Here is a 25,763-nt window from a genome sequence, read left to right on the forward strand (position 1 = left end):
CTTCACTGCTGCTGTTCCCAACCTCTCCATGACTTGCCATTCTCTGTGATTCTCACCCAGGTCCTTGCATAAACACTCCTAGAGGATATTCCCAACATGCCATAAATTTATCACTCCTATTAAAAAATTCCTTTATCCAGGCATATTGTCCCCTTTGATGGAACATGATTTAATGCTAAAAGAGCAATGGCACTTGGGAACTGTCACAGTAACTGTTTTCACTTATGACTTTCTGGGGACTAATTTTTTACAAAGAGCGATATATTCAAGATGCATAATATGAACCTGATGATGTTTAGTATGTGATAACTAGCTATGAAACCTGGAGGTCTTAGAATCCCCTTCAGGAAAGGATTTCTTAGGGAAATGTAATTCCTCAAATCATAATACACAATGCCCTGTATCTCCTATCCAGATAGTTCTTCACCCTCAAAGACTTCTTTAGACAAGCTTAGCTTGGGTCTCTTGAGGTGATTGGTAAAGCAGTGTAGAAAGCCCAGGCCTTTGGAGTCAGGAAATGCTCAGTTCAAATGTGACTTCAAATATTCCTTCGCTATATGACCCTGGAAACTTACTTAACCTCTGCCTGCCTCAGTTTCCTCAACTTTAAAATAGGAATAATAATTGTACCTAACTTGCAAGCTTATTGTAAGGATAAAATGAGATCGAATTTTGAAAACTGTCAGGGGAAAGTTAGGTGGTGCAGAGGATAGAGCATTGACCTAGAGTCAGGGGGATCTGAGTTCAAATGTGGTCTCAGACACTTGATATTTCTGTGTGACCTTAGCCAACTCACATACCCCATCACCTCATAATCCGCCAGCAAAAGAATAAAAGTGCCTGGCATATAGCAAGTACTTAACAAATGTTCATTCCCTAAGGCCTTCCTTTCTCCCTCTTGTTCAGTTAAGTTTTGTTTGTATTTACTCAGAGGGCTAAACGTACCTTTTCTAATTTTTAATTTCCTTTAAAGTTGCTGATGTGTTATTATTAGGGAACCACTTTCCTTTAGGGAGCTGTATTTCCAAAATGTTTCTAAAGAATTTATTTAATATTTTGGATTTACTTATAATTTTCAGAATGTTTCCCCTTAATTTTAGAGAAATATCATAATACTATTTGCCTATTTGTCATTTTAATGGGGTTCTCTATAAGAGGTTTGTAGTAATGAAGTCCCCAAAGTAGTTAAATAAAGAAGTCAGTAACTGAGGGTTCCTCCAGGTTGTTAAGGCCCTAAAGGGAACTAACTTAGAGGCAGAAGTGTGATGCCTTGAATCTTGTTTGTTATTCTCTAATTTTAAAAGATGATTACACAGAGAATTTATAAGTTTTGGCGAAAAACTACCAGTGACTTTTTTTTTTATCTAAGTCGGATTAGCTGTCAAAGATATGCCATATTATTCCCCCAGAGTTAATAAATAAATTCCAGATGCCATCACCTAGAGTGAGATTTCATAATCTATGAAAGAGTTTTCTTTGGGAATGACAAGGCATGTCACAGTTCCCTTTCTTATGATTGATTATAGCTGATCTCTACAAAACTTTAAAATTTGCATGAAGAAAAATTCACAAACAGTATTTCAATATATCCTCTTGATCATCTATTTTATTATACCCATTTTACACATGGGATAACTGAAGCTCAATATGATGAAGTGGCTTGGCCATGATCACACCACTATTGTCAAGCATAAACCAATTCTCTTCTACCTCCAAGTCCAAGACTCTTTCCGCTGGATACATAAGTAATTTTCAGTTTTTCCTAAGGCTTTACCCACTTTTTATGCATAGAAATATGGAATTTTATGGAAGGTGATATTTAGTAATATAATTCCAAAATGAATCTTAAGTGGATAAATAATTTAGGCCATTTAAATTATAACCTCCTTGTCATGGTACAGTTGTTTCTCACCAATTTCTGAATTAGATGGGGGAAAAATAACTACAGGCAGCCTAGGTGACACAGTGAATAGACTACTGGGTTTAGATTCAGAAAGACTTGTCTTCCTCAGTTCAAATCTGACCTCAGACATGTACTAGCTGTATGATCCTGGACAAGTCACTTAACCCTGTTTGTCTCCATTTTTTCATCTATAAAGAGAGCTAGATAAAGCTACTCCATTTATCTTTGCCAAGAAAACTGCAAATAGGGTCAAGAAGAGTCAGCTGTGACTGAAACGACTTAACAACAACAACAAAATTAACCATTAGGTATTAATTTAAGTCTCATCAGTTTAAGAATAGATATCATATTCCTGGATATTAAATATTTAAAAATCATTTCATAATCATTGTAGTATTTAAGGCTGTTCTTTTACATTCAGGTAACATTATAATTCCATAATTTTCTCTAATTTCCTTTTGGATATGCTGTCCTTGAAAGTAAAAGATTGAAGTAATATGTCCCATAGCATAACTCTAAATCAAAAAATGAATGAAAATGCAGAGTAGTCTAGTCTGATACTAATTTTTGCCAAGCCTCCATCCTTTTTCACTTTGCTTTGAAGTGAATCCTCATGTGCTACTTCATCAGATTCAGTATTAAATCAATCACATAGATTTTCAGATATTTTTCTTACAAAGATACATATATATACATGACTGCTGAGAGATAAATATACATTTTGAAGACTGCATCAAATTTCTGACTAAGAAAACAGCAGACTCCTCTGCTAAAAGAAATACCATCTGAATTTTTTAAAGTGCTAATTTCAAATATGAAGCAGGTTTTTCCTTCAGTGAAGTTAAAATTATTAAGTGAAATTCACCATTTGTTATTTTTTCCTAACAGTTTATCAAAAATAGATGTTAAATAGCATTCATTTATAAGCATAATTATCTCTCTTCTTTCAAAACAAGACTATGTATTTAAAACAAAATCTGGAGGGTGATATTTCCTTGAATTAACTCCATGTTTAAACACATGATAGTATTTAGGCATCAATGTTGATTTCATCTCACTCACTAAAGGACTGATTTCTAGTCTTCCTAAATCCTCCAGGCCCTTTGTCTGGAGCCTCAGATTTAGAAATTGTGGCATCATTACTTTTTTAATGTGTAGGATGTTTGTTCTATCACTGGAAAATAAATGTTTAGATTCTTTAAAAATTGTAAATGAGCTTGTCTTCCTTAGCTATACATAGTTTTTCTAAGGCTAAAATTAGAAGTAAACCAGTGAAGCTGACTTTTTTCCTTCACTTTAAAGTCTAGCATTTCTAACTAAAATTATTAGTCAGCACCTTCTCGCACCATGAATCCTTTAAGCATTGACCCCCTTAGAAACAGTATCAATGATTTTCTGCCTGATCTTTCACCTTTGATAGGAAAAATGGCATTTGAATTTATTTGTATATATGCATGCTTGCCTACATACATACATACCAAATTATTAAACACTGCTTAAATTTAGGATCACTTTTAAGTGTTTTGTTTTCAGGAATTCATATAACTGCATCTTTTGGGGGGGCAGCTGGGTGGCATAGTAGACAAGAGTGCTAGACTGGAGTCAGGACGACCTAGCTATGTAACCCTGGGAGTTGCTTAACCCTGCTTGCCTCAGTTTCCTCATATGTAAAATGAGCTTGAGAGGAAAATAGCAAACCACTTCAGTAATTTTGCCAAGAAGACCTCAAGTGGGGTCACAAAGTATCAGACGTAACTGAAATGACTAAACAATAACAATAAATATTTTTCTGAGTTTCAACAGAAGACTCCAGGCCTTTTGTTAAGTTTGAAATTTGAAAAAATAGTTTTTAACCACTGTATTATATTTTATAACATCTTTTTACCCAGAAATTTTTAAAATGAAATAATAGAGCTTATAAAAGATACTAAAAAGTGCCCAACAGTAATAATCCAGTTCTATAGATGAGTGTAGAAAATTTAAGTTTTATAAATATATATATATATACATATATATGTGTGAATTTGTACATATCCACACACATATTATAACATATAAAATATAACCAGAAAGTATAAAAGCCTGATTGAAGTAAGGAATCAAAAATCAAATATCTTGTTTCCTAATAATTTTTCTCTTATAATTTTGAAAAAATTTCCAACTTAATCTTATTCCCCAATTTTCCCTGCCATTCTTTGAGGACTAGGAGAATGTATGTCAATTACAGAGAAGCAGATTTCACTTTAATGCAAGGAATCTATTTCTAATACTTAGAGATCTCCAACAATAAAATACTCAGACTAAGCAGTTGAAGTGTTTCTTTTCCAAGGAAGGGATTGGTGCTTGAATGTCACATTTTTGTATAAATGTTATTAAGCTGGAGAAAGCATCTAAAGGACATTATGAAAATATCATGCACCTTATTTTCTTGTAACATTAAACTGTTTGAAGTAACTGGGGTGTTGTGTTTGAAAAATTGCTATGTAGAAGTAGACTTATTTTTCTTGGTCCCATAGGGCAGAATGTTGTAGATTTAGCCAGAGTTGGATTTCCCAACAATTTATCGCCATTTAAAAGCGGAATGGAATCCCTTGGGAGACAATGATGTTCCCTCATTAGATGTCTTCAGATGAAAACTGAGCGGCCACTTGTGTGACTTTTTTAACAAGGGATTCGTGTAGAATTACAAACAAATTAGCCTAGTTGGCTTTGTTGAAGGTCCCTTCCATTAGAGATTCCCTCATTATCTCTCCTTGTTGGGATGGGGCTGAGGAGGAGAATACTTGGACTGTAAAATAAGTCAAGTGTAAGATGAGAGTCATGGATGATGCTTTTAAAAGCCTCATTATCTTTAAATTGACATTGAAGCTGATATATGGAAGTGGGGCAGTTTGATAAAAAGTACATTGCAGTGGAACATGCCAATTTTGACAAACACTTGTGACTAAAATAGTGTGTATGTGTTAGGATTTTGTCATTTTGTGAAATGCCTTGTTTTATTGTCTGCAGGAAATTGTGAAATATCAATTTTAATGACTCATTTGGCATAACTCCTGGAAATGTAATTCTAAAAAGTGAGAAACTACATTTGATTATACCATAGTATCATTTTTCATAATCACTTATTTATTAATAGTTTTTTCAAATCTTGGGCCACTCATATAGTTAGTGACAATATGGATTATTCTTAATTTAATAGGTAAATTCTCTTAGAAATATTTGACTAATTGTAACAAAATAAGTTATTTGCTTTAGAATCAGCCTTAATAGATAATCTCATCATTCTCTGTTATTTTACTGAATTGGCCCACCTCAGAAAAGAATTCATTTAAATTCCAAATTTCACTTGAATAGTTTAAACATTTAATTTAAATATATGAAAGGGATGGAAGAAGGGGAAAGTTATTGGATTTGGAATTTAAGTGGATTCCCATCAGCTACAGTCACTTAGAAATGCACACAAATCCCCAAATACGATTTTGCTAGGCTCAAACATTTTACTTTTAACTAATGTGACTACACAGCTGGTCTGCTATTTTAAGAGATGGAAATCTGTAGATTGTTTGCTTATTTCCATATTAAAAATGAAAGTGTCAGATTGAAAAACTGTTTCTTATGGGAAATTATTTTTTGGGTGATATGAACAGGTACATGTAGGCAAGTGTCCTTTGAAATAATGTTAAATGGATTAAAAGTGATAGTTGTCTACCTCACTACTCCATTTTTCTCAATTAAAAGGAAGCATTGCCTTATCTTTCTCCATCTCTCCCACCAATGTATTCCATAAGGCTGTTTCTGAATTGATATCATACAGAATTATATAGAGTCACAAACTCTCCAAATCTGAAGGCCCCTCAAAAGCTTGCTAGTCACCCTGTACCTGACCAAGAAACAGTGTACTTAACAAGCAGCCGTATAGTACACTTGTCTTGACGATCTGTGCTTGTGAGGGAGTCAAGAGGATAGAGTACATACTAGGAATCAAGGCTGCCAACCTACTCTGCATGGTTATAATCACTGGGAAGTGGTTTTCTTGTTGTTAGCAACTTCTTCCCACTGATTTTTATTTTGCCCTCTGGAGTCAACTAGAACATATCCAATTGCTCTGTCATATGATCACTATCTTCCCTTAGTCTCCTCTTCTCAAGATTAAACACTCCAAATTCTTCAACTCCTCTTCACATAGCATGACCTGGCATCCCTTTACCGTCTCATCCCTTTCTTTCTATACATTTTCATTTTAGAAGTGACCTTGCAAGAGATTTAGTTCCCATTAATATGATAGTTTATCAGAACATTAAGTATGTGAATGATAGTCAGCATAATTAATCTTTCCACACCTAGACCTCTTAGTTTCCTTCTCGTCCTTCAAGGCCAAGCTCAAACATCATTTTATTCAAGAACACTTTAGTTCACCTTTCCCCAAATACCTTCCCTTTTGATATTGCCTTCCATTCACTCTGCATGTATCTTGTATGTATATAGTCATGTACATGCTATATCTATCATCAGAATGGGAAAGCAGGAACCATTTTTCTTTTCTTTGTATTGAATGGCATATAAAATTCACTTATCAAATGCATTTTAACTGATGAATTTTACAGATGAATGTCAGGTAAAGGAATTTCCTACATATTTGGTGTTTTTATGATCGATGAAATTGCATTCTACTTTCTGTGGTGCATTTATCACATGTATTAAGACTATTCAGAGTTGTGTAGTGGATCCTTATATTCAGTCATTCTGTACTAGCAGGGTTACTTGCAGTGTATGGAGAAGTAGCTATCAATCCAGAGCACAGGTCTTTTGGGGAATGATGATCCACTTTCCCTTGAACTTTCAATTGCCTACCTGTCAGTCATGTGGAACCATACCTTTTTCCCCATATTATGAAATGTAATTAATTCATGTTGATGATAATCTTGAAGATTCTTGAATAAAAGTACATCTTTGATGACCATTAGTATTAATAGTAAGATGTACACGACTAAAGCAAGGATGTAATATTCTTGGTAGAAATCAAACACTGAAAACACAATATATTACAAAATTGAAACCTTAGAAGGAAATCTGACACCTAAAATATGCTCATGTTTTGCTTTAAAAATCAGTTTGCTCCAAATTTGTTTGTACTTTTTGATTAGTTTACCTTTTAAGAAGATAATTTATACTGTGTTTAATATTTTGCGATGTCAATGAAGATTTATTTCCTAATTTATTTTCATTAAATAATAAAAACATATTAACTGCTTTTTTATTTCTCTCTTTAGTGATTACAGCATTCAGGAAACTATATTTTTTGTTTCTTTACTTTGCAAAATCTTTACGTGGTAACTTTGTTGAGGCAAATTTTTATCATTGAGTGCAAAACCAAGAGGAATTAGAGTTGCCCTCTAAACCCAAGCTATGCCATGGGATGATCATTTGATCTCTCTAGATTACTTTAAAACAGCTAGGCCAATATTATTAGAAAGGTGCTTTACACACACACACACACACACACACACACACACACACACTCTTACAGATTTTATATTTATATATATATATATGTATATATATATATATATATATTAAAAAGAAGCATTGCCTTATCTTTCTCTATCTCTCCCACCAATGTAGTCCATAAGGTTGTTTCTAAATTGATATCATACATTATTATATAGAGTCACAAACTCTCCAAATCTGAAGGCCCCTCAAAAATATATGTATGTTGCAGAGAAAATACTCAAAAATTGTCTAGGAAAAAATGAAACCATACATAGAGCAGAAAATACATCCCTGTTTTTAATATTGGATATTTTTTTAAATTACATGGTTAGAATCCGAATGACTGTCTTTAGTTTGCTGCTGCTCCATCCCTTCCAGCCTTGCTTCCAGTTTCAGTCTTTACCACTAAGCTATTTCATCCTTTTCTCTTAGTTTAGTCATGGGCTAGTTCATACTAGTATGAAAAGTAACCTATTGAAGCTAAACAACAGGCCTAGATTTGAGAGTGAATACATTTTCCCAAAGCTTTTGAGCAAATCTTCTCCAGTAATAATCTTTCAAGCACAGAGATGAATTAATTCTTTTATACTATATTGCAATCAAGCAAGAAAGTGACAAGAATGTGAAGTTGGCTGGTTACCAAGGATTGCTAAGGAAGGCAAAGTCTTGATTAGCAAAAGGTTTTTAGAAATTAGTGCTGAAACTCCAGCAGACACATGTTTAGGAGTCTGGAACAAGACTCTGGAGGACCTGTTAATTTCTGAAACATTTGGATTAGTGCAAAGGAAAATGGTCATCAGAGATGCTGTTTTGCCAATCAATTCTTATCGTCACACTTAAAATTCCAATTCTCCTTAAGCCTTGCATCAGAACTCCAGTTCTTCATATCTGAGGCCTTTTCTAATGTATCAGTTATCTGTAGGGAAATGTTTGAAAAAGTTATACTTAAAGGTAATAGTTTTACAAGGTTCTCTTATTAAAATCCTTTAACAAATGTTCTTATGTAAAATGTAGAGCATTTATTTTTAAGTGATTATATATAGATAAGGAATAATACTCAATCACATCCCTTGCCCTATCCCAATACATATAAGAGGTATTTTTTTTCCTGCCTAGCATATAAAGCACATTTTTTTTGAATGTTGGGATCTCTTTTTACTTTTCTCTTCTCACTCTTTTCCTCCCTTCCTGATCTTTTCTTTCCTTCATTCCTTCTGTCCCCCCTTCCTTCCTTACTCTCTAGTGTCACATAAAAACACCTTTTCCTACTATTATCCTCATTTCCTTCCCACAGAATACCACATTGAAGATTCTATGAAATCATAACTGATCTTGCTGTCCCAGAAAGGCAGGTACCCTGAGTAATTTCACAGGATTTAAAACTTGATGTTTCCAGTTTGCTCTAGAGTCACGTGTTGAGTTTACCTTCCGTCCCAGACTTCCTGTGTTGCCACAACTTTGTCTTGCCACTTTAAACTAATTTTCAGTGAATCTAATTTCAGTCACTTCTACTAAAGATATTGTTGGACATCTTTCATGAGCTGTTAGAAAATTCCCTTCACAACTTCAAGAAAAATACATCCCTACTTGGCAAGGCCTAGTGGTGGCTTATTCTTCCAGATGGAGGATGACATTCACTTATTTTAGCATTAGTAAATTCAAGCGGGGCTACTCTCCAAGAGCCTATTGGGAAAATTTAAAAGAAACATCTTCATTCTTGTTTTGAGCTAGGTAAATAGGACTTTTTATACACCACAGTGTCCAGTTAGTTTTCTTCCTCTATAGAAAATATTCCTTAAAGAGAAACTCTATTAAAGAGAAACACCATTGAAATGGGAGCACAAGTGGATTCAAACATTAGAACTTCAAGTATCATGCTTTGGTTAGTAATAATTTCAGAGAACTCTAATGAAGCTATCCTGAGGCTTGAGAGTTTATAGAGCTTCCAAATAATTAAATCTCTCTCTCCCCAGGAAGGATTGTTGTTTCTTATTCTGTTTTATAGACTTGCACTTTATAATAGTGATATTGAAAATGGGTATGGATAAGATGTGAATGTTTGCTTTCCACTGGTGCAGTCTCTGGCAGCACAAATCCTCTAGGGAGGGGGACTGAAGGAAGCCAAAATTTCATCCTTATTAGCATACTTAAGAGCAGGATTGTTAGAGCACAGACACATGAAGTAAGAGAAAGTAATGCTGATGTTCTTTGAATTCTTGGGTGTGTATTTGATTGTTATTCAAGATGCACAATTGATTACTATAGTTAGATTATACAAAGAACATTTGATTTCTCCAAAATGTATTTCCACTTTCAAAGGCATTGTCTCATTTGTGTCCTTTATAAACTATACCCTGACCATATGTAGATGTCTTATTCTTACAGAATGAACTTACCATTTCTTATTTTAAGAAATTTTCCAGCAATAGCTCTCCAATTGGAGTGAACAAAATATTTATCTGTAGGCTAAGAAAGTGCAGGAAGCTGCTTTAAAAGAAATATGTAAAATTAATGAAGTCCAAAGAAATTTTGAACTTCTTTTCTAATAGTTCTAATGAGGTCTATGATCAAAGCTTCTTCTTTTTTATGGAAAAATGTAGGAAAGCTGGAGTGTTAGACAAGCAAATCAATAAAGACCAAGTTCTTGGAATTAAGCTGTTTTCTAAGTCCAAGTTATGAATTATGCTCTAAAATCAAAGTATACAGACAGAACTGAAAGGAAAATAAAAATAGATTCCTATTGTGACAGAATGACCATTTTGTTATTATAAGAATTAGAAAGCCATTCCTTTGCAAAAAAAAAAAAAAACTGACTTTGGATCAATACTAAACTTATTGCTTACTAATAGAGGCTTTTATTTTTAAACTTTCACTGTGAGATGTTTAAATTCCACAAGTACCATACCCAATGAGAAGAGATTTGTAGGCAAAAGTACAGTAAGACTTAGATTAAATTTGTATCCTGGCTTTATTATTAACTCACTGAATAAGCTTGGGTATGCTGGTTAGCATAGGTGGAGTTATCATAAAAGGAGAAGGTAAAAGATATCCAAATTTCTTGAAGCAAAATCTCTTAATTTTTTTGTCATGACATTTTTAGTGATCTGGTGAAGACTATGGACTTCTCAGAATCATGTTTCTTGCCCACATTCATGATAATAGCAAATGCTAAATTTCAGTTAGATATGAGTGAAAATAAAATGCAGTTTCTCTCTTCCCTTTCCAAGTTCGTAGATACCTTGTTGTCTGTGGATCTCAGGTTAAAATCCTTTGCTTAGGAAAATATTGAACAAGAAAGTTCTAAATATATTCAAAAAATTGATTTTCTAAAACTTACTTCTCTTTTTGCAGAATAATAGAATCCTAAGATTTTTTTTTATATGTAGGCAACTCCCAGTGGGGAAATTTTCTCTATCAATGTAGGTCAATAGCTTTTCGAAAAGTTGCAGTCTTAGAGAGTTACCTGAGACAGTGAAAGTTTAAGTGACACATACATAAACGATAATGAGGAAGAAGGCCCTTCCCCTAGTAAAATGAAACAATCAAAAATAATTTTAGCTTTTGTATCATGTACCATGTAACTACCACCTTACTCCCTAGGCACTGGACATTTATTGTGTTTTGAAACAGTAACTTCATTACTAAATATTAAATGTTAAATTATAGCTTTAAGATTTATTTCATTGTTGCAATAATTCAGTGGTATGACTTTTAATAAGAAGAAGAAAAAGTAGAAATGTTGCGAATACATACAAATGTTGATATTTCTATAAATGTCAACCCTTTGTGTTAGCCTTGTTTGAATACGCAAAACACTTATTAATTTCTGCCTTTTGGCAAAAACCCTAGTCTCTCAATCTGATGCCATTGTTATTCATTTTACATGCATTAAACTTTAAAATGTATACATTAACTATGATTTAGATATTTAGCATTCAAGAAATTTTTTCTAGTGCTAAATTATTATATTTTGGGCATTTTAAATAGTGCTTTTGCAAGTATAAAAGGTGATAATTTAATTGAAAGCATTGAGAATCTCAAATGCATGCCTGGATTTTTTATGTGACAAAAGAATTTAACCCATGTAAGATGAGCACTGTGACTTCTTATTCATAAAATAGTGAAAATCAGCTTTGAATAGATTAATAACTATTAGCCAGAGGTGAAAAGAGGGTTCTGAGGGATGAAGAATTGATCAACTTTCAAATTTAATATAAATTCTATGCAAATTTGATGATCATCATTCTGTCCTTGTAAACCAATCAAACTGGTGGCATCCATTTTAATATACTTTATTGAAACTCAGTTTCCTGGTACCATCTAAGTGTCTTCTCCAAAAAGTTAAGATCTAGTAATGCAGACTGAATACATATTTTAAGCTTTTTTCAGTTGCCTGTAGAAGGGTTTCTTCTCAGTCAGCCATGTAGTGCTATGGATGGCTTTGTGCAAATGAGAAGGATGTGAAGAGAGATAGGAGCAGAATTTGGGGAAAAGAAGAATAGAGTGTGCATATATTTGAATTCACTTCAAATCACAGATCATAGCCAGTTTAGGAATTACTAGACAGCTCCCTGAGACATTAAGTTTGAATTAGCTTGCTTAGTATTATGCTCTATAATAAATGGCAGGCATTCGAACCTACCCATCCCCCCTTGCCACCTGATCTAGTATGCCAGGCAAACTCTCTGGAGTAGATGAAAGTGTGAAAACAAAGTTTACATGGAAAGAAAACATTTAGAGTTTTTTCTTAATTTAGCTGTTCTTGATCCTTAATAAATTAGAAAATTTGACTGACAGTTCTGAAAAATAGACATTATCCCTGATTAGTAATAATAGTGCATTATTCACTGAGCCTTCCAAATCTGAGTTGTCCTCACATAAAACCCATTCCCATGAAATACTGCTTGTTGAAATTGTCACATTCAACCATTTAAAAGATAAAGTAGCCCAAGAATCTGCTGTGCCTAATAGAGAACAGTAATATGATTAGCATGTTGCCTAAGTAAAGTTAGTTGATCAAATAAGGTATTTTAGAATTAAAGTTTTTGAATCATAAACAATATGAAATCATGGAAAGGAACGGAAATTATTTTTTTTTGGTTTTGATCTTTACCTGTGCAAAGTGCTGTTTTTCTAGCCATTGTCCCCAAATATGCTATTGTTTTCAGGTTCTAGCCAGAAAATATTCCATTTGTCTCTGTACAGTTTTTACTTCACTTATCAGTGAAGGCTGATAGCATTCATTTTTAGTACTGGATGGCTTTCATATTGTCTTAGCATTTGTCCATTTGAAAAATAGGGTCAGGTCGGCTCTCATGTGAGACAGGTTTGAATACAGAGCTGCCAGTCTGTAAAATCAGAAAATTGTGCTCACTGGTGGATAATGTTAATGTTTCTTCACCAGATATCTGAAATGATACATTTTCTAAATTGGATATATTGAGTAATTTGTAAGACCAATGCTGAAATCCTATAATTTTCTTTCTTTCTTGTAGGCTCAGCGCCGTGTGACATTCCACCTTCCAGAAAGCCCTCAGGAGAGTGGCAGTGACAATGTACACTTCGAGGCAGAAGCTGGTGCCACTGCTGGCGCCAGGCCTGCCTATCTCCGCAGACTTTACTATGAACACCCGGCTACACACAGCAACCGTACTGAAGGTGATGGCAACTCTGACCCTGAAACTGGTAAGTGACTCAATATTTCCAAAATTTATGATTTCACTATATGAATGTCAATGTGGAGAATGGTGGAGTCACTGGAAATTCACCATTTGAATGGGAGGGAGACACAGGTGAAGAGTGAACTTGTAATGCTGGTGATAATGATAATCGAATGATATTGATAATGCTGATGAACAATAATCATGGGATGTTTCAAAATATTACTGTGATAAAAAACCCTTCAGTGTGTCCATTAAATAAAAAATATGGCAACTAAACTATGGATATCAGTGAAGATTCAAGGTCTAACTTTACTAGATAAATGCCTAACCATCATGGCTCCATGAGACATTGTGAGGGCCATGGCAGCAGTTGTATAGAATCAAAAGTTGTGATGTGTGTTAACAATGATAATTAGTTTAAGTAGGAACCTTCTCGATGGCAGGCTGAAGTAAGCACTGACTTATCCACAATCCTGCCAACTTGTATGAAATAATCCCTCACCTGAGGGCATTTTGGTGAACCCTCAACCTGGCTTAGTTTTTATGTTGTATCTGTCCCTAGTCTAAAGAAGTCCTATTCAATTTTTGAGGGTTTTGGATTAATTTTATGATCCTACCTTATTGTCTGCCATTGGTATATATTTGAGGAACATAATTTGAGAATTCGTCAAATGACTAGGTGATAAGAATGGGCACACTGTATTTGTACATACTAGAAATGTAGGATGCAGATATTTAATTCCAAGCAAAATTAAAATGTCTACTTGAACTTATTTATATTTAAAGTATAGTTGCATGGACAGTAAAGCTTTTAGTAAATTGCAGTGACATTATTAAACAGTATTTTAGAAGTATTTTACAATCGAATCATTTGACCTCTAGTCTTCTGTAGTTATCTTTCTTTTGAATGACTTTTTATTATACAGTGATGATGAGTTATATGATCAAGTGCCATAATACAATTATGTTTTTGGTGCCTTGGAGATTATTTATTACCAATGAGAAATGTACATTGTGCACTATCTTACTGCTTCAACAAATATACATAGGCTGGCATGAAGGTTACCTTCTCCTACTAAGTGAATGGGAAAGCAAGGAATAGAAAGAAAATGTGTTTGAACATCAGTCCTCTGAAAGAACATCATATCTGATTTGATTTCTTTTATCTCATAGTGTGGTCTTCATTTACATTACTGTGGTTATTTTGCATATTCCTTTTTTGTTCTGTATCAATTGATGTAAATTTTTTCCAATGCTTTTTTTTTGCATATTGAGCATTTCTCATGGCACAGTGATATTCTGTTATATTTTTATACCAAAATTTTTCAGTGATTCCCCAATCCTTGGGCATATAATTTGTCTCTAGCTTTCTACTATTACAAATAGTACTCTTATCAATAATTAGGCATATATGGGAGTTTTCTTTTCTTTCTGTCTTGGCCTTCAGTTCATAGTAACATCACTGGGGTTAACAGGTATAAGCATTTTAAGGATGTTAAAAGATGAACATGATATACTTAACAAAATTTCGGGGGGGGTGAATTATATACAAAGAACTTGTGACTCAGGATGACATTTTGAGATATGCAGCTGGTAAGTTATGTAAAGTTTTTCGAATTTCTGAAGTTACATTTTCCACAAAGTACATTTTTACTTTCATAATTGATATCTGTGTATATATAGGTCAGTAGCGACAGTGCCTTATCTTTCCCACTAGCATGACTGTCAGATATTCCTAGAGCATCATCACTACACCCGATGCCAAACAAATAGCACAAAACCTGCTCAGGGCAGGCATTAGACACATCACCATTATGTGGACCTCTTCAGCAAATGTTTAAAGCTGATGACTGAAATGAGTAGATATGCATGAACAACTAAAGCAAGCACCTCTTTGAAATCAAAACAGCCCCTCCATCATCTCCCCTGCATACCCTATTTCGGAAACCTAATATAATGAAGATAAATTGCATAAACATCACAAAGAACAACCTGATATCTATATATCATCACTGTAGCTTTGTATTTGCAGAGCTGGTTATTAAATGTTCTTAAGTGTATGAAGTTCATAAAATTCCAATTATCTATACCATTTCATGCTTGATCCCCAGGTTGTTAAGATCTGCTCTGAAAATCACCATTTTCTCCCATAAGCATCAATAAGGAAATTTTCTTAACCTAGATATCAAGGAGTCCAATGAGGTATAATGCTGTAACTAGGATCTAATTGCTTTTAGATCTGTTACCATTTAAGCATGAGTTAGTTGCAAGTTTATTACTTCAGGTAATGAAGAGTTAATTATCTATGCAATCTATCAGCATCATCTTTATCTTCTGTCTTCATCCTATAAATCAAAAAAGAGTGTTATAATTAAAGACATCTTTCTTTAGCAACATATAAAACAAATCCATCTTCTGTGGATGGTCATCTTTATCAGACTGAGCAATATTTAGCGAAGGTCTAAGCAACAAAGTAGACTACTCAAGAACAGATCTAATACCATTAAAAGCCAGAGCTGATTTCATGTAACATGGACTCTCCAGTGAAATAGGGCTAGGGTAGGGGAACAATGACATGGTCAAAATTTCCTACTGAGCAAGGTCAGTGAGAATTTTTGAAAAATTTGAATTATAATATTTGAAAAGAAAATGTGAAATAGTGATTTCATCTTAAGTATTGACCCTTCCTTTCAGACTCTGTTTTAATGAAAATAATAGAATCATTTAGAATTAATATAATAGTTATATAGTGAGAATAACTATATGTGTATTTAAAGGGCTTTGTTGAATAAGCTATTTCCACACCAATCACAATTGAATGTTTCTCAGTAAACTACTTTTTTCCCCAATAGAAAACAGAAAGGGTAATATTAGTCCTAACTGAAGACAAATTGGAAATTAGCAGGTTATTTTTTTTGTTTTGTTTTGCAAGGCAATGGGGTTAAGGGACTTGCCCAAGGTCACACAGCTAGTAATTATTAAGTATCTGAGGTTGGATTTGAACTCAGGTCCTCCTAGCTCCTGGTCTAGTGCTCTATCCACCTGCACCACATAGCTGTTCCAATTAGCAGGTTCTTTAGGAATGATATTGTACTATAAAAGCCAGCTGATTTCACATAATAATTAGATGCATAAAGTAATATAATTATTTCCAGTTGGTATTTTACTAAACTTATCAAAATAAAAAGAATTAAAAGAGAGTGGACAGATTTATGTGAGCTACCATAATTGCTTTTCAATTTCATTGTCTAAAGTTCTTATAAAAGTTTAAAGAAAAATGACTAGCAATAACTTTTTTTAAGATTAAAAACTAAAAAATACCACTTTTGGCTTAACTGCAGTAGGAGCTCACTATTCCATGAGAAAAGATGAACACCATATAAAGTATTATTGGATCTTGTCCAAGGGAGCTTATAATTACAAGTAACCTCTGTGATCTGATCACATGCATCCAAAAGATGACATATGGTTGACATGTAAGCCTAAGATATGTTATGGATCTTGTTGGTATTTAATAATAGAAAATAATCATTAATGAGATTTCCTGGATTTAATCGCCTTTTGCTAGGAATGTGGACTAAGTTCCTTTTGTTCCAAAAGAAACCTCTCTGGGGCACTAGCCTCGTGTGTTTGTGGTTGGGAGCAGATGCCAGTAAGCTGTTCAGTGTTATTCAATCGCACCACAAATGGGAATGTAAACTGTTAGAGGCAGTTAATGCTGTCCTTGAGCAATTGAATTAAATTATGCAGCTCCATTTTCATATTTTGAAATGTATCACATCCTCAATCTGGTTTTTTTCCTGCTAATGAATTGCCTGTAATAGTACATTGTACTGAAAATTGCCTTCTTCTGAGCTCACAGATTTAGGTGTCAACACAACTTTTTATGAATAAGTTTTTTTAAGTTGCCAGAGGGATTTAGAAATGTTACTTTTAAAACATATGAATCCAGTTTGTTAAAACTCCAAACTAGATAAAAGAATTTCTGTGATCTCTACTCCAGTGTACTTTGCCAAGGATATTAAGCTTCCTCTCTAATGTGAAATGAAACTATAATGAATTCCTGTCTCATAATATCTCTACAGGAGACATCAGCTCCTCCAGCTTCTTTATGTTTAAATAAAAATAAATAGTACAGCTGTAGGTCAAATTTACCTTTCATTTCCTAAAAGAAAGTACACACTCTGAATACCATGAGTTGATCTTTCTAGATGCTTAGATAATTTGCACATTAGTCAACCACAGGACTCTGGCTTCTGTTAGAGACAGAGGCATAGACAGTTACAACTGCAAAGCAGGAGAAATTTGTATTTGCCCTTCCCTCAACTTCTCCTCTAATACCCCATCTTTCCCTCTCCCTCTCCCTCTCCCTCCCTATTTCTCTATCACAATGGGGTCTGTAGAATACCTCTCCTGACTTTACTTTCTTAGTATCTCCCAGTCTAGGTCTGGACCTTCCACCTTATTTACATAGTTGTTATTCTATCTATATGCTCTCTCTATCCTATTCTATAACACCCAAGGTTTCTCGGTCCTTTTCTGTAACACTAGCTAACTTGATATATGAATTTATACCAAGGCATTATTAGTGGGTGCCCATGAGTTAGTGTGTTACCTTGACCAAGTAAAACATTTGAAATTTTTAAACAATTTAGAAATTCATTAGCATGGAGATTTGTTAGGACAGCAAGGGCCTATCAGTAACATTCAGATCAAATTAGAGCTGGGGCCTACATATAGCCAAATATTTACAGAAAGAATCAGAATGAATAGAGAGGTAGAATTATGAATTGAGTGGAGAACCAGCCTGGATACCAAGGATTCCAATCCTACCACTGAGGCATACCATGTGACCAGGCAAGTCACTTAACTCCTTGGTATCCCTGGACATATCAGTGAGTTGCAGAGCACATATTAGTTTGCACTGGTAGTTTCCTTGTTCAGGAGTGCCCTATATTAAGGAAATGACAAATTATCACATGATACAACTCACACGTAACGTTTTTATTTTAAGATGGATTCAGAAAGATGCTTTTTCCAAGTCGAACTTTTGAAGGTTTTCCCTCATTGTAACACAGAAAGTTTACACATTTTTGGATATCTGAGCCACCAATGGCATTTCCATACATTGACAACCCTACCTCTGGGACTTGCCAGTTGTATAACCTGGGGTAAGCCCCAGGCAACTTCTGAAATCATATATGGCAGAACCACAGCTGATGTGTATAGGTAGAGAGAATGGGAGTGACCCATACTGATGAAATGGTAGAACTGGATAAAAATAACCAAAAATGTAAAATTTTCTTGTAATTATATAGGGTAATTTCTTATAATGGAAAAAATACATATTAAAACTGACAAGGATCTTGGAGATCCAATATCCTCATTTTGTGAATGAAGAACTAAGGCCCAGGAGGACCTGTGACTTGCTAAAGGTCATACAGATATTAGCAGAGGTGAGACTGGTATCTAGGTCATTTGACTCAAAATCTCATACTCTTCCCCCTTTATCATACTGTCTCTCTAAGCTTTTTTTGTCTTCTCACTATTATCAAGTAGAGAGAAGGGGCTTCCATTTAATTTCTCTAAGATCCTACTTAGTTGAATTTGTTGTGTTAAGAGGATCTTGGCAGGTCATGGAAAACTTCATGTTACTCTGGAAGCATTGGGGGATGGTAAGGGGAAAGCAAAAGCAAAGAATGAGTGATAAAATGGTAGACTGCCTCCATGGAGGATTTAACCTGGCCTTTGCTTTACCAGTCATAACTCTCTAATTTCAGAGAAACGCCCTAAAAATGAAAGGTCATAAAAGACTTTTCCATATCTGAATTTTTCAAAACCTCGATATTGTACATGTTTATTTTATACCTGAAGTAATTTTCTCTGAAAATACTATGACTGGCTAGCAGCCATCATGACAGCAATGAAATTGAGTACTAATGGGAAACATTTTACCCCTTTTCAAGAGGCATTTATTAATCTTTTCCTTCCCTCTTCTGATTGCAAATGTATACCTGTAATAAAATTTCAAACGACAGAATTCCTCTAGTGATAGGGTTACCCAGGAACCATATTTAAGACCCATATGAGAGACTATTACATTAGTCATTTGAAACTGAATCTGAAAACATTTGATAAGTGTTGATTTTGGAATATGGCCCAGGCTAGCACATCTCTCTGTCTGCCCTTCTTCTCCCTGCCCCTACATTAGATTTGCTTAGCCCTGTGGTTGGACACTAATAATTAATTCACATGGGGTAGAGTAATTAATCTTTCCCATGTAGTACAAGTTGATTGATCATCTACCTTTAATCTAATTAGCTAGGGAAAAAATGGGGAAACTACAAGGATTGCTAAGGATACTGTGCTTCTCTGAGAACTCTCAGTCGTTTTGAAGACCATCTGAGACTGGTATCATGAATTGTACGTTTTGAAATACTTAACAATGGGCAATGAAAGTTTGCCCAAGGCAAAACCAGTTTGGCTTAAACAGTCTTACTTCAAGAATGCATTCTTTGTAACTAGCTGAATAACACGACTTGCTATCCTAATAGGTCATGTGTAAGGATATTAGTGGTCACAAATTTAAAGGCTAAATAATGGCCTTTGAATATTCTACAGATACCTTGTGATAGAGAAATATGGTAAGAAAAAAACAAAGAGAAAAAGAGAAAGAAAACAAAAGAAATTGTATGGGACAGCAATGACTATGTAACCTATCATTAATTATTCATAGCAAAAATTAAGGAATCACATGGGATATTTAGTCATGTTTCAGCCTTTGGAAGCAGAGACTCAGAGTCTATCTTGTTCAGCCTCTACCCCCAAAAAGAATTCCTTCCACAATATACCTGGTATGTGATGATCTGTCTTTTTGCTTAAAGATTATCATTAAATGAGAATTCTGTACTTGTGAATTTGATTTGTGAATCCAAGTGTAAAGCTTTCCATTTATCCCTATTCCAGTTCACTGACCTAGAGTTTACAGACATTTACCATATTCAAATCCAGGGACTTCTTCTTTTCTAAAGTCGTGCAGAAGTAATGAAGTGCTTCAGAAGCACTTCTGCAGTGCAGCTAGAAGGCACAGCAGATAGAGCACTAGCCATGGAGGTCTTGAGTTCACATTTGACCTCAGACACTTAATAATTCCCTAACTGTGTGACCTGGGGCAAGTGATTTAACCCCATCCAATTCCTTCAGTCAGTCAGTGAATCAACAAACATTTGTTGTCTCTTGCCAGGCACTGAGTAATAATACAATCGCCATTGGAAGAGACTTTACTTTCTAACTTCAAATCTCCCCTATGGGGTAACTTACCTAAACTTCATAATTTGAACTCACTATAAAAGCTATGTGCTTCCTTAATATTTCCTGAACTTAGACATTAAACCCTTCTTACCCAGAAAAATCCCTATTCCATTCAACAAGAACAAAAAGCTAGAGAGAGTGGCATAAAGGTCGAACATTAAAGAACTTATTTTGGGGGTCATCACATTACTGGTCCAAAGCCTTCTCAGTTACTTCTCTTGGAACTCCATTAACAACTTCAAAATATAAAAAAAATATATGTAACTATTAGGCTTAAGCAGTTAATCTGAATTTTAGAAATGGTAAACACAGTCACACACCCAAAACACCCATATCATTTGTTACAATTATATATAGCCAACTATACTTGTGAAAGATCATTAATTGTATAGTCAATGATCTTGAATGCAAAGAATTCTAATGTCCTAGTCACAGGAGTTGCTGTATATGGATTGTATATTTATATGTAGACATACATATACAAATATATATCAGTATAGCAAAGGATTTCTAATACCATCAGTGTGGCAACAAGAACAACAGTTGTTGGTGACCTCACTCCTCCACCATTGTAGATTGTTACCTATCTATCATTTATAATCTAACACAGTTACCTGTGACTCACAGTCATTTAACTTGGTTGCAGTTTCACCGCTGCTTTTAGTGGAAGGAGCTATAATTAAAAGTTTTTTTTGAGGCTTTCTAGGCTTATGAGTTTGTCTGTATAGGGAACTTCGAGGGTAGAAACTCCCTCTACTATGGGCTTTAGTGATTTGTCTATAACTTAGACTCTTAGAGAGTAAGGACCCTGAAGTAAAATGGCTTCCCCAGGGTCACACAAATTATATGATCAGAAGCAGGACTTCAACCCAGGTATTCAAGTAAGATAGTAAACTACACTGTCTCTCAGCAAACTGCACAAACAAATGCCTTTTAAAAAATCAGAAAATTAGGAAGATTAAAGTATTTGTCAAACGACATGACTTTTTTCCCAGTTCTCCAATTGTCGAGGATCACCCTGGAAATAAACTAAACATTTGAGCAGATTATTAAGTCTACTGGCTTACTTGGTAATTTTTAGGTTGGCTTCCAGTTCATTACTTCAGACAATAAGGACATGAGCTTTGAAAATAATATTCTTGGTTGAAATCCTCTGGAAAACAATGACTAGAGAGAGACCACTGATTTCTTAGGAGCCAAATGGATCTACATTTTGGACAAGGCTGCTAACATAAATATTCACTTGCCCCAGGTAGAGGAAATCCAAACACTGATTGGGGATTAAAAAGCTTGGAATCATGGGTTGAGACCTGGAAAGGAAATGATCCAGTCTAATCCTGCCACTTTCTAGAAGAGTAAACTGGAGCCAAAGGAGCTTAAATGACAAGGCCACAGGGGCTGTAACTAGCAAACTGGGAATCCAGCACTACTTTCATTGCACAATACCTCCACTGTCAATTCAATTCCATTTAATTTGGTACAGCTTGTGGATCTAGGAAGTCTTATTTCTCTGGTCTAGTTAGTGTTTCCTTGAAAATCCCTGATCTTCAGGGACAGTTAGGCAGCACAGTGGATAGAGAACACCAGAGCTGGAGTTCAGGAAGATGTGAGTTCAAATGTGACCCCAGACTCAAGCTGTGTGACTCTGGGTAAGTCACTTTGCCCCAAATGCTTCATAAAAAATCCCTGTGGTGCAAAGCACTTGTGTATTGAAGGGGTAGAAAAGCAAAGATAGGAGGTTGATGGTAACTATGTTATACTTCCAAACATTAACCATATAGGCTATTTCTTATTTTTAAACCTTTTTTCAGAGTTTTTATGTATATACATATATATATATATATGTATATGTATATATATATATGTATACATATACATATACATATACATATACATATATATATATATATATATATATATATATATATATATATACTGGGTCAGTAGAGAGTTCTTTTTTTTATTTTTGAGGTAATAAGAAAGTCAAAATTGCTTTTACTTTTCTCAGTTTTATTTCCTTCAGGGATGAAGACTGCTCTTTTCTGTCATTAATACTGTGCCTGTGAGTCAATGTTCATCTTAGTCCCTACTATGATATATAAGTAATAATGTAAAAAGAAGACTTGGTGTATAGCAAGAATGACCCTACCAAGTGTTCCCCTCTGCCATTACCTATACTTGAGCAGCATGTGTAATGAATGAACTACATACAGCCAGTTACAAACAGTCATGGAATGGCAGATGTTCTGTGATTTGCATTCATGTAATCACTTAGCCTAACACCCTTGGGAAAAATCTACCTTACTTCATTTATGGAGTATGAAAAATGAGAGTGAGCAAAACAAATCTTACTGGGCCTTCATATCATTTCTGGCCATGGATGCTCTATGTAAGAAACATAATAACCTTGGAGAATAGTTAGACTATACCATCTCACTGGGAGGCTCTGGTCTAGAGGAGGGCCACAAGAAATCACAAGTAATAGCCTTAAAAACAAGCCACCAAGGGCCCAGATCCAAACGGCAAGTATTACTCTGATGTTGCACAGTTCCATTCTGGTGACAACCTTGAAGATGAGTGTATCTTCAGTATCTTAAATCGAATATGGATTAGATACAGGTTTATCACTCTGAAGCAGGCCACTCAAGGGAAAGCCATCCTTTATCCTGTCCATTCTGCTTGAAAGTGACAAGTACTGATAGTTTAGCACATGCTGCCAATTGAAAAACAATGTCATGAGGTCTGGAATGTCCCTGAGCTTGAATAACTCCCCTCAACAACAAAAAGCAGGTGGCTTTCTCTTTACAATCAGCCTTTCTTTGCTCCCCAATTTTTATTAGACCACCTACATCATAAAATAAAGTTCCTATGACATTTATGTTTCTAATATTTATGAGCCTTAGGCGACTCATTTTAATGCCTTTCTTCTGTCTTCTACTTACTTTCTCTTACACTCTTACTTCTCACTAAGCTTTGAGCATAAGAAAACACTGTTTCCCCTCCTTGTTCTTTTTTATAGTCTCTTACACATCTCTAATAATCAGGTGTAGCTCCTTTTTATGTCAGTTGAAATATCAACTAGCCACTTTCTTGTTTTCTTCTTAAAATACAAAATAATTTCATTTATTAGGTAAGACATGTAGTTCAAGAGTACTTTTTTAAACCTGCATATCTTGAATCAGTGGAACATACCACACATGAAATATTTGAAGGCATTCAGTATATAATGATTGATGACAAACAATGTGCTTTCATAAGAATTCTGGGGTTTAATTTTTATGTGCTGAAATATTAAAGCTCCCCAATAGGCAATGCCAGTGACAGCATCTGCTGACTCATTGGATCAATATTTTAATCATATTCAATATTTTATTAATAAGTAAATTGTGTCCTATTCCACCTAAGTGGATGATCTTGCACTGACATTTTTATCTTCTTGTTTTTGTCACCAATAAATGTGTTTGTGGTGAAATGGTAATTGTTTTAAAGTATTTGAAGGGATGCTGGGAAGAAGAGGAATTAGGTTTTCTCTGCTTGCTCCAAGGGAGGGGTAGTTCGATTGTTTTTTTTTTTTTTGCAATTCTTTTCAATTCATTCATCTGTAGTGAGATATGTAGCAGTATGTCACAGTGAAAAGAGTGTTGAGCTTGTAGTATTAGACCCAGGAAGAGGTGAATCCCACCTCTGAAATCTATTTGCTATGTGACCATGGATGAGTAAGGTAATCTCTGAGTCTCAATTGTTTTTTTTTCATTTTTAAAATGATGATAATAAAGTCACTTACTACACTTGATTGCTGTGAGGATCAAATGAGAGAATATACAAAGAACTTATACAAGAGACTATACAAAAAGTTCTAAAATACAAATAATTATGAAGTTGGGCCAAGAAACTGAACACCATAATAACACAGATTATGGCTTGGTTTTGTTGGAGTTTTCCTCACTCTTAACCATTAAAGACAAAGGATATGTAGGAGTAACTGTAAAGTGAGAGATAGAGTTTGATAAGAAGATGATATTTGAGAATGGGATAAGGATTTAGAAATAAGGGTTTATTATGGAGAGTTGATCAATTCCTGGTCAGAGGTGAAGTAGCCTCATCTATGAGGCTGATAAGAGTATATTCACTGGAGTCATGCATATCTGATCAAAAGGGCTTGAAACTTAAAGGGAGGGAGAAAACAATCAGAGTATATCTCCAAAAAATTAGATCTATTTAAAGAAAGATATGTGGTTCAAGCACAAAGAAATTTACAGAAAACAAAAATCCAAGACCTCTGGCTTTAAGAGTCTGTCAGCAAGTACCAAAACTTCACACCAAACAAGAACTGGATTTCTAGCAAAAACTCATTTATCTGAATTTTTTGGTAGGATCAAATCTATAACTGGCCTGTATGTCATACCGTAATTTACAAGAAACAGGAAAGGGAAAAGTGGTAGGGAGGTGGGGTCACATCATATATTAATAAGGAAATGCCTGAAGCAGAACTTGTTCAAGATCTATAATATTTGAGGGAATGTCAAAGGAGGGAGAAACAGAAGTTCTTTTATCATTGGCATTATACTGCAGACCACTTGGATAGAAAGAAGATAACAAGTTTCGGAAATAGATCAGCAGCCTGGTAGAGTGAAGCCGGGCTTGAAATATCCAGGTGTCTACCAGCACCTGTCCAGAGCAGAGTGAGAACCTTAGTATTGGTTTCACCCTTCAAAGAGAAGTTGAAACCAGATTGTAAATGGTTTTAAATGGCACATTTCTGTTTGTAATTCCTAACAATGAAATATTTTCTAATGGAAGTATGTGTTCTTCTTCCTCCCCTGTGTACTTTCACTAGCTAAAGTGAAGTTTTTAAAAATTTATTTTGAATTTTGCAATTTTCTCCTAATCTTGCTTCCCTCTCCCTACCCCCCCAACAGAAAGCAGTCTGCTAGTCTTTACGTTGTTTTTATGTACATTGATCTAAGTTGAATGTGATGAGAGAGTAATCACATCCTTAAGGAAAAAGTAAAGTATAAGAGATAGCAAAATTACATAATAAGATAATGGGTGTTTTTTTTTAATTAAAGATAATAGTCTTTGGTCTTTGTTCAAAGTCCACAATTCTTTCTCTGATTACAGATGGTATTCTCAATCACAGATAGCCCAAAATTGTCCCTGATTGTTGCACTGATGGAATGAGCAAGTCCATCAAGTTTGATCATCATCACCCCCATGTTGCTGTTAGGGTTTAAAAATGTTCTTCTGGTTCTGCTCATCTCACTCAGCATCAGTTCATACAACTCCTTTCAGGATTCCCTGAATTCCCATCCCTCCTGATTTCTAATAGAACAGTAGTATTCCATCACATACATATACCATAGTTGATTAAGCCATTCCCTAATTTGGACATTCAT

The 25,763-nt window shown here is 34.7% G+C and overlaps 1 protein-coding gene across 1 annotated transcript in view; it reads left to right on the forward strand.

The window, feature by feature from the left end:
* LOC141502154 (protocadherin-11 X-linked-like) overlaps window positions 1-25,763 on the forward strand; it is a 550,716-nt gene that overhangs the window by 340,033 nt on the left and 184,920 nt on the right. Inside the window, exon 8 of the mRNA XM_074206744.1 lies at window positions 12,889-13,078. Within this exon, the coding sequence (XP_074062845.1) occupies window positions 12,889-13,078 (190 nt within the window). The remainder of the gene's footprint in view (window positions 1-12,888; window positions 13,079-25,763) is intronic.

This window comes from Macrotis lagotis, chromosome X (assembly GCF_037893015.1).
Source record: "Macrotis lagotis isolate mMagLag1 chromosome X, bilby.v1.9.chrom.fasta, whole genome shotgun sequence".
Classification (NCBI taxonomy): domain Eukaryota; kingdom Metazoa; phylum Chordata; class Mammalia; order Peramelemorphia; family Peramelidae; genus Macrotis; species Macrotis lagotis.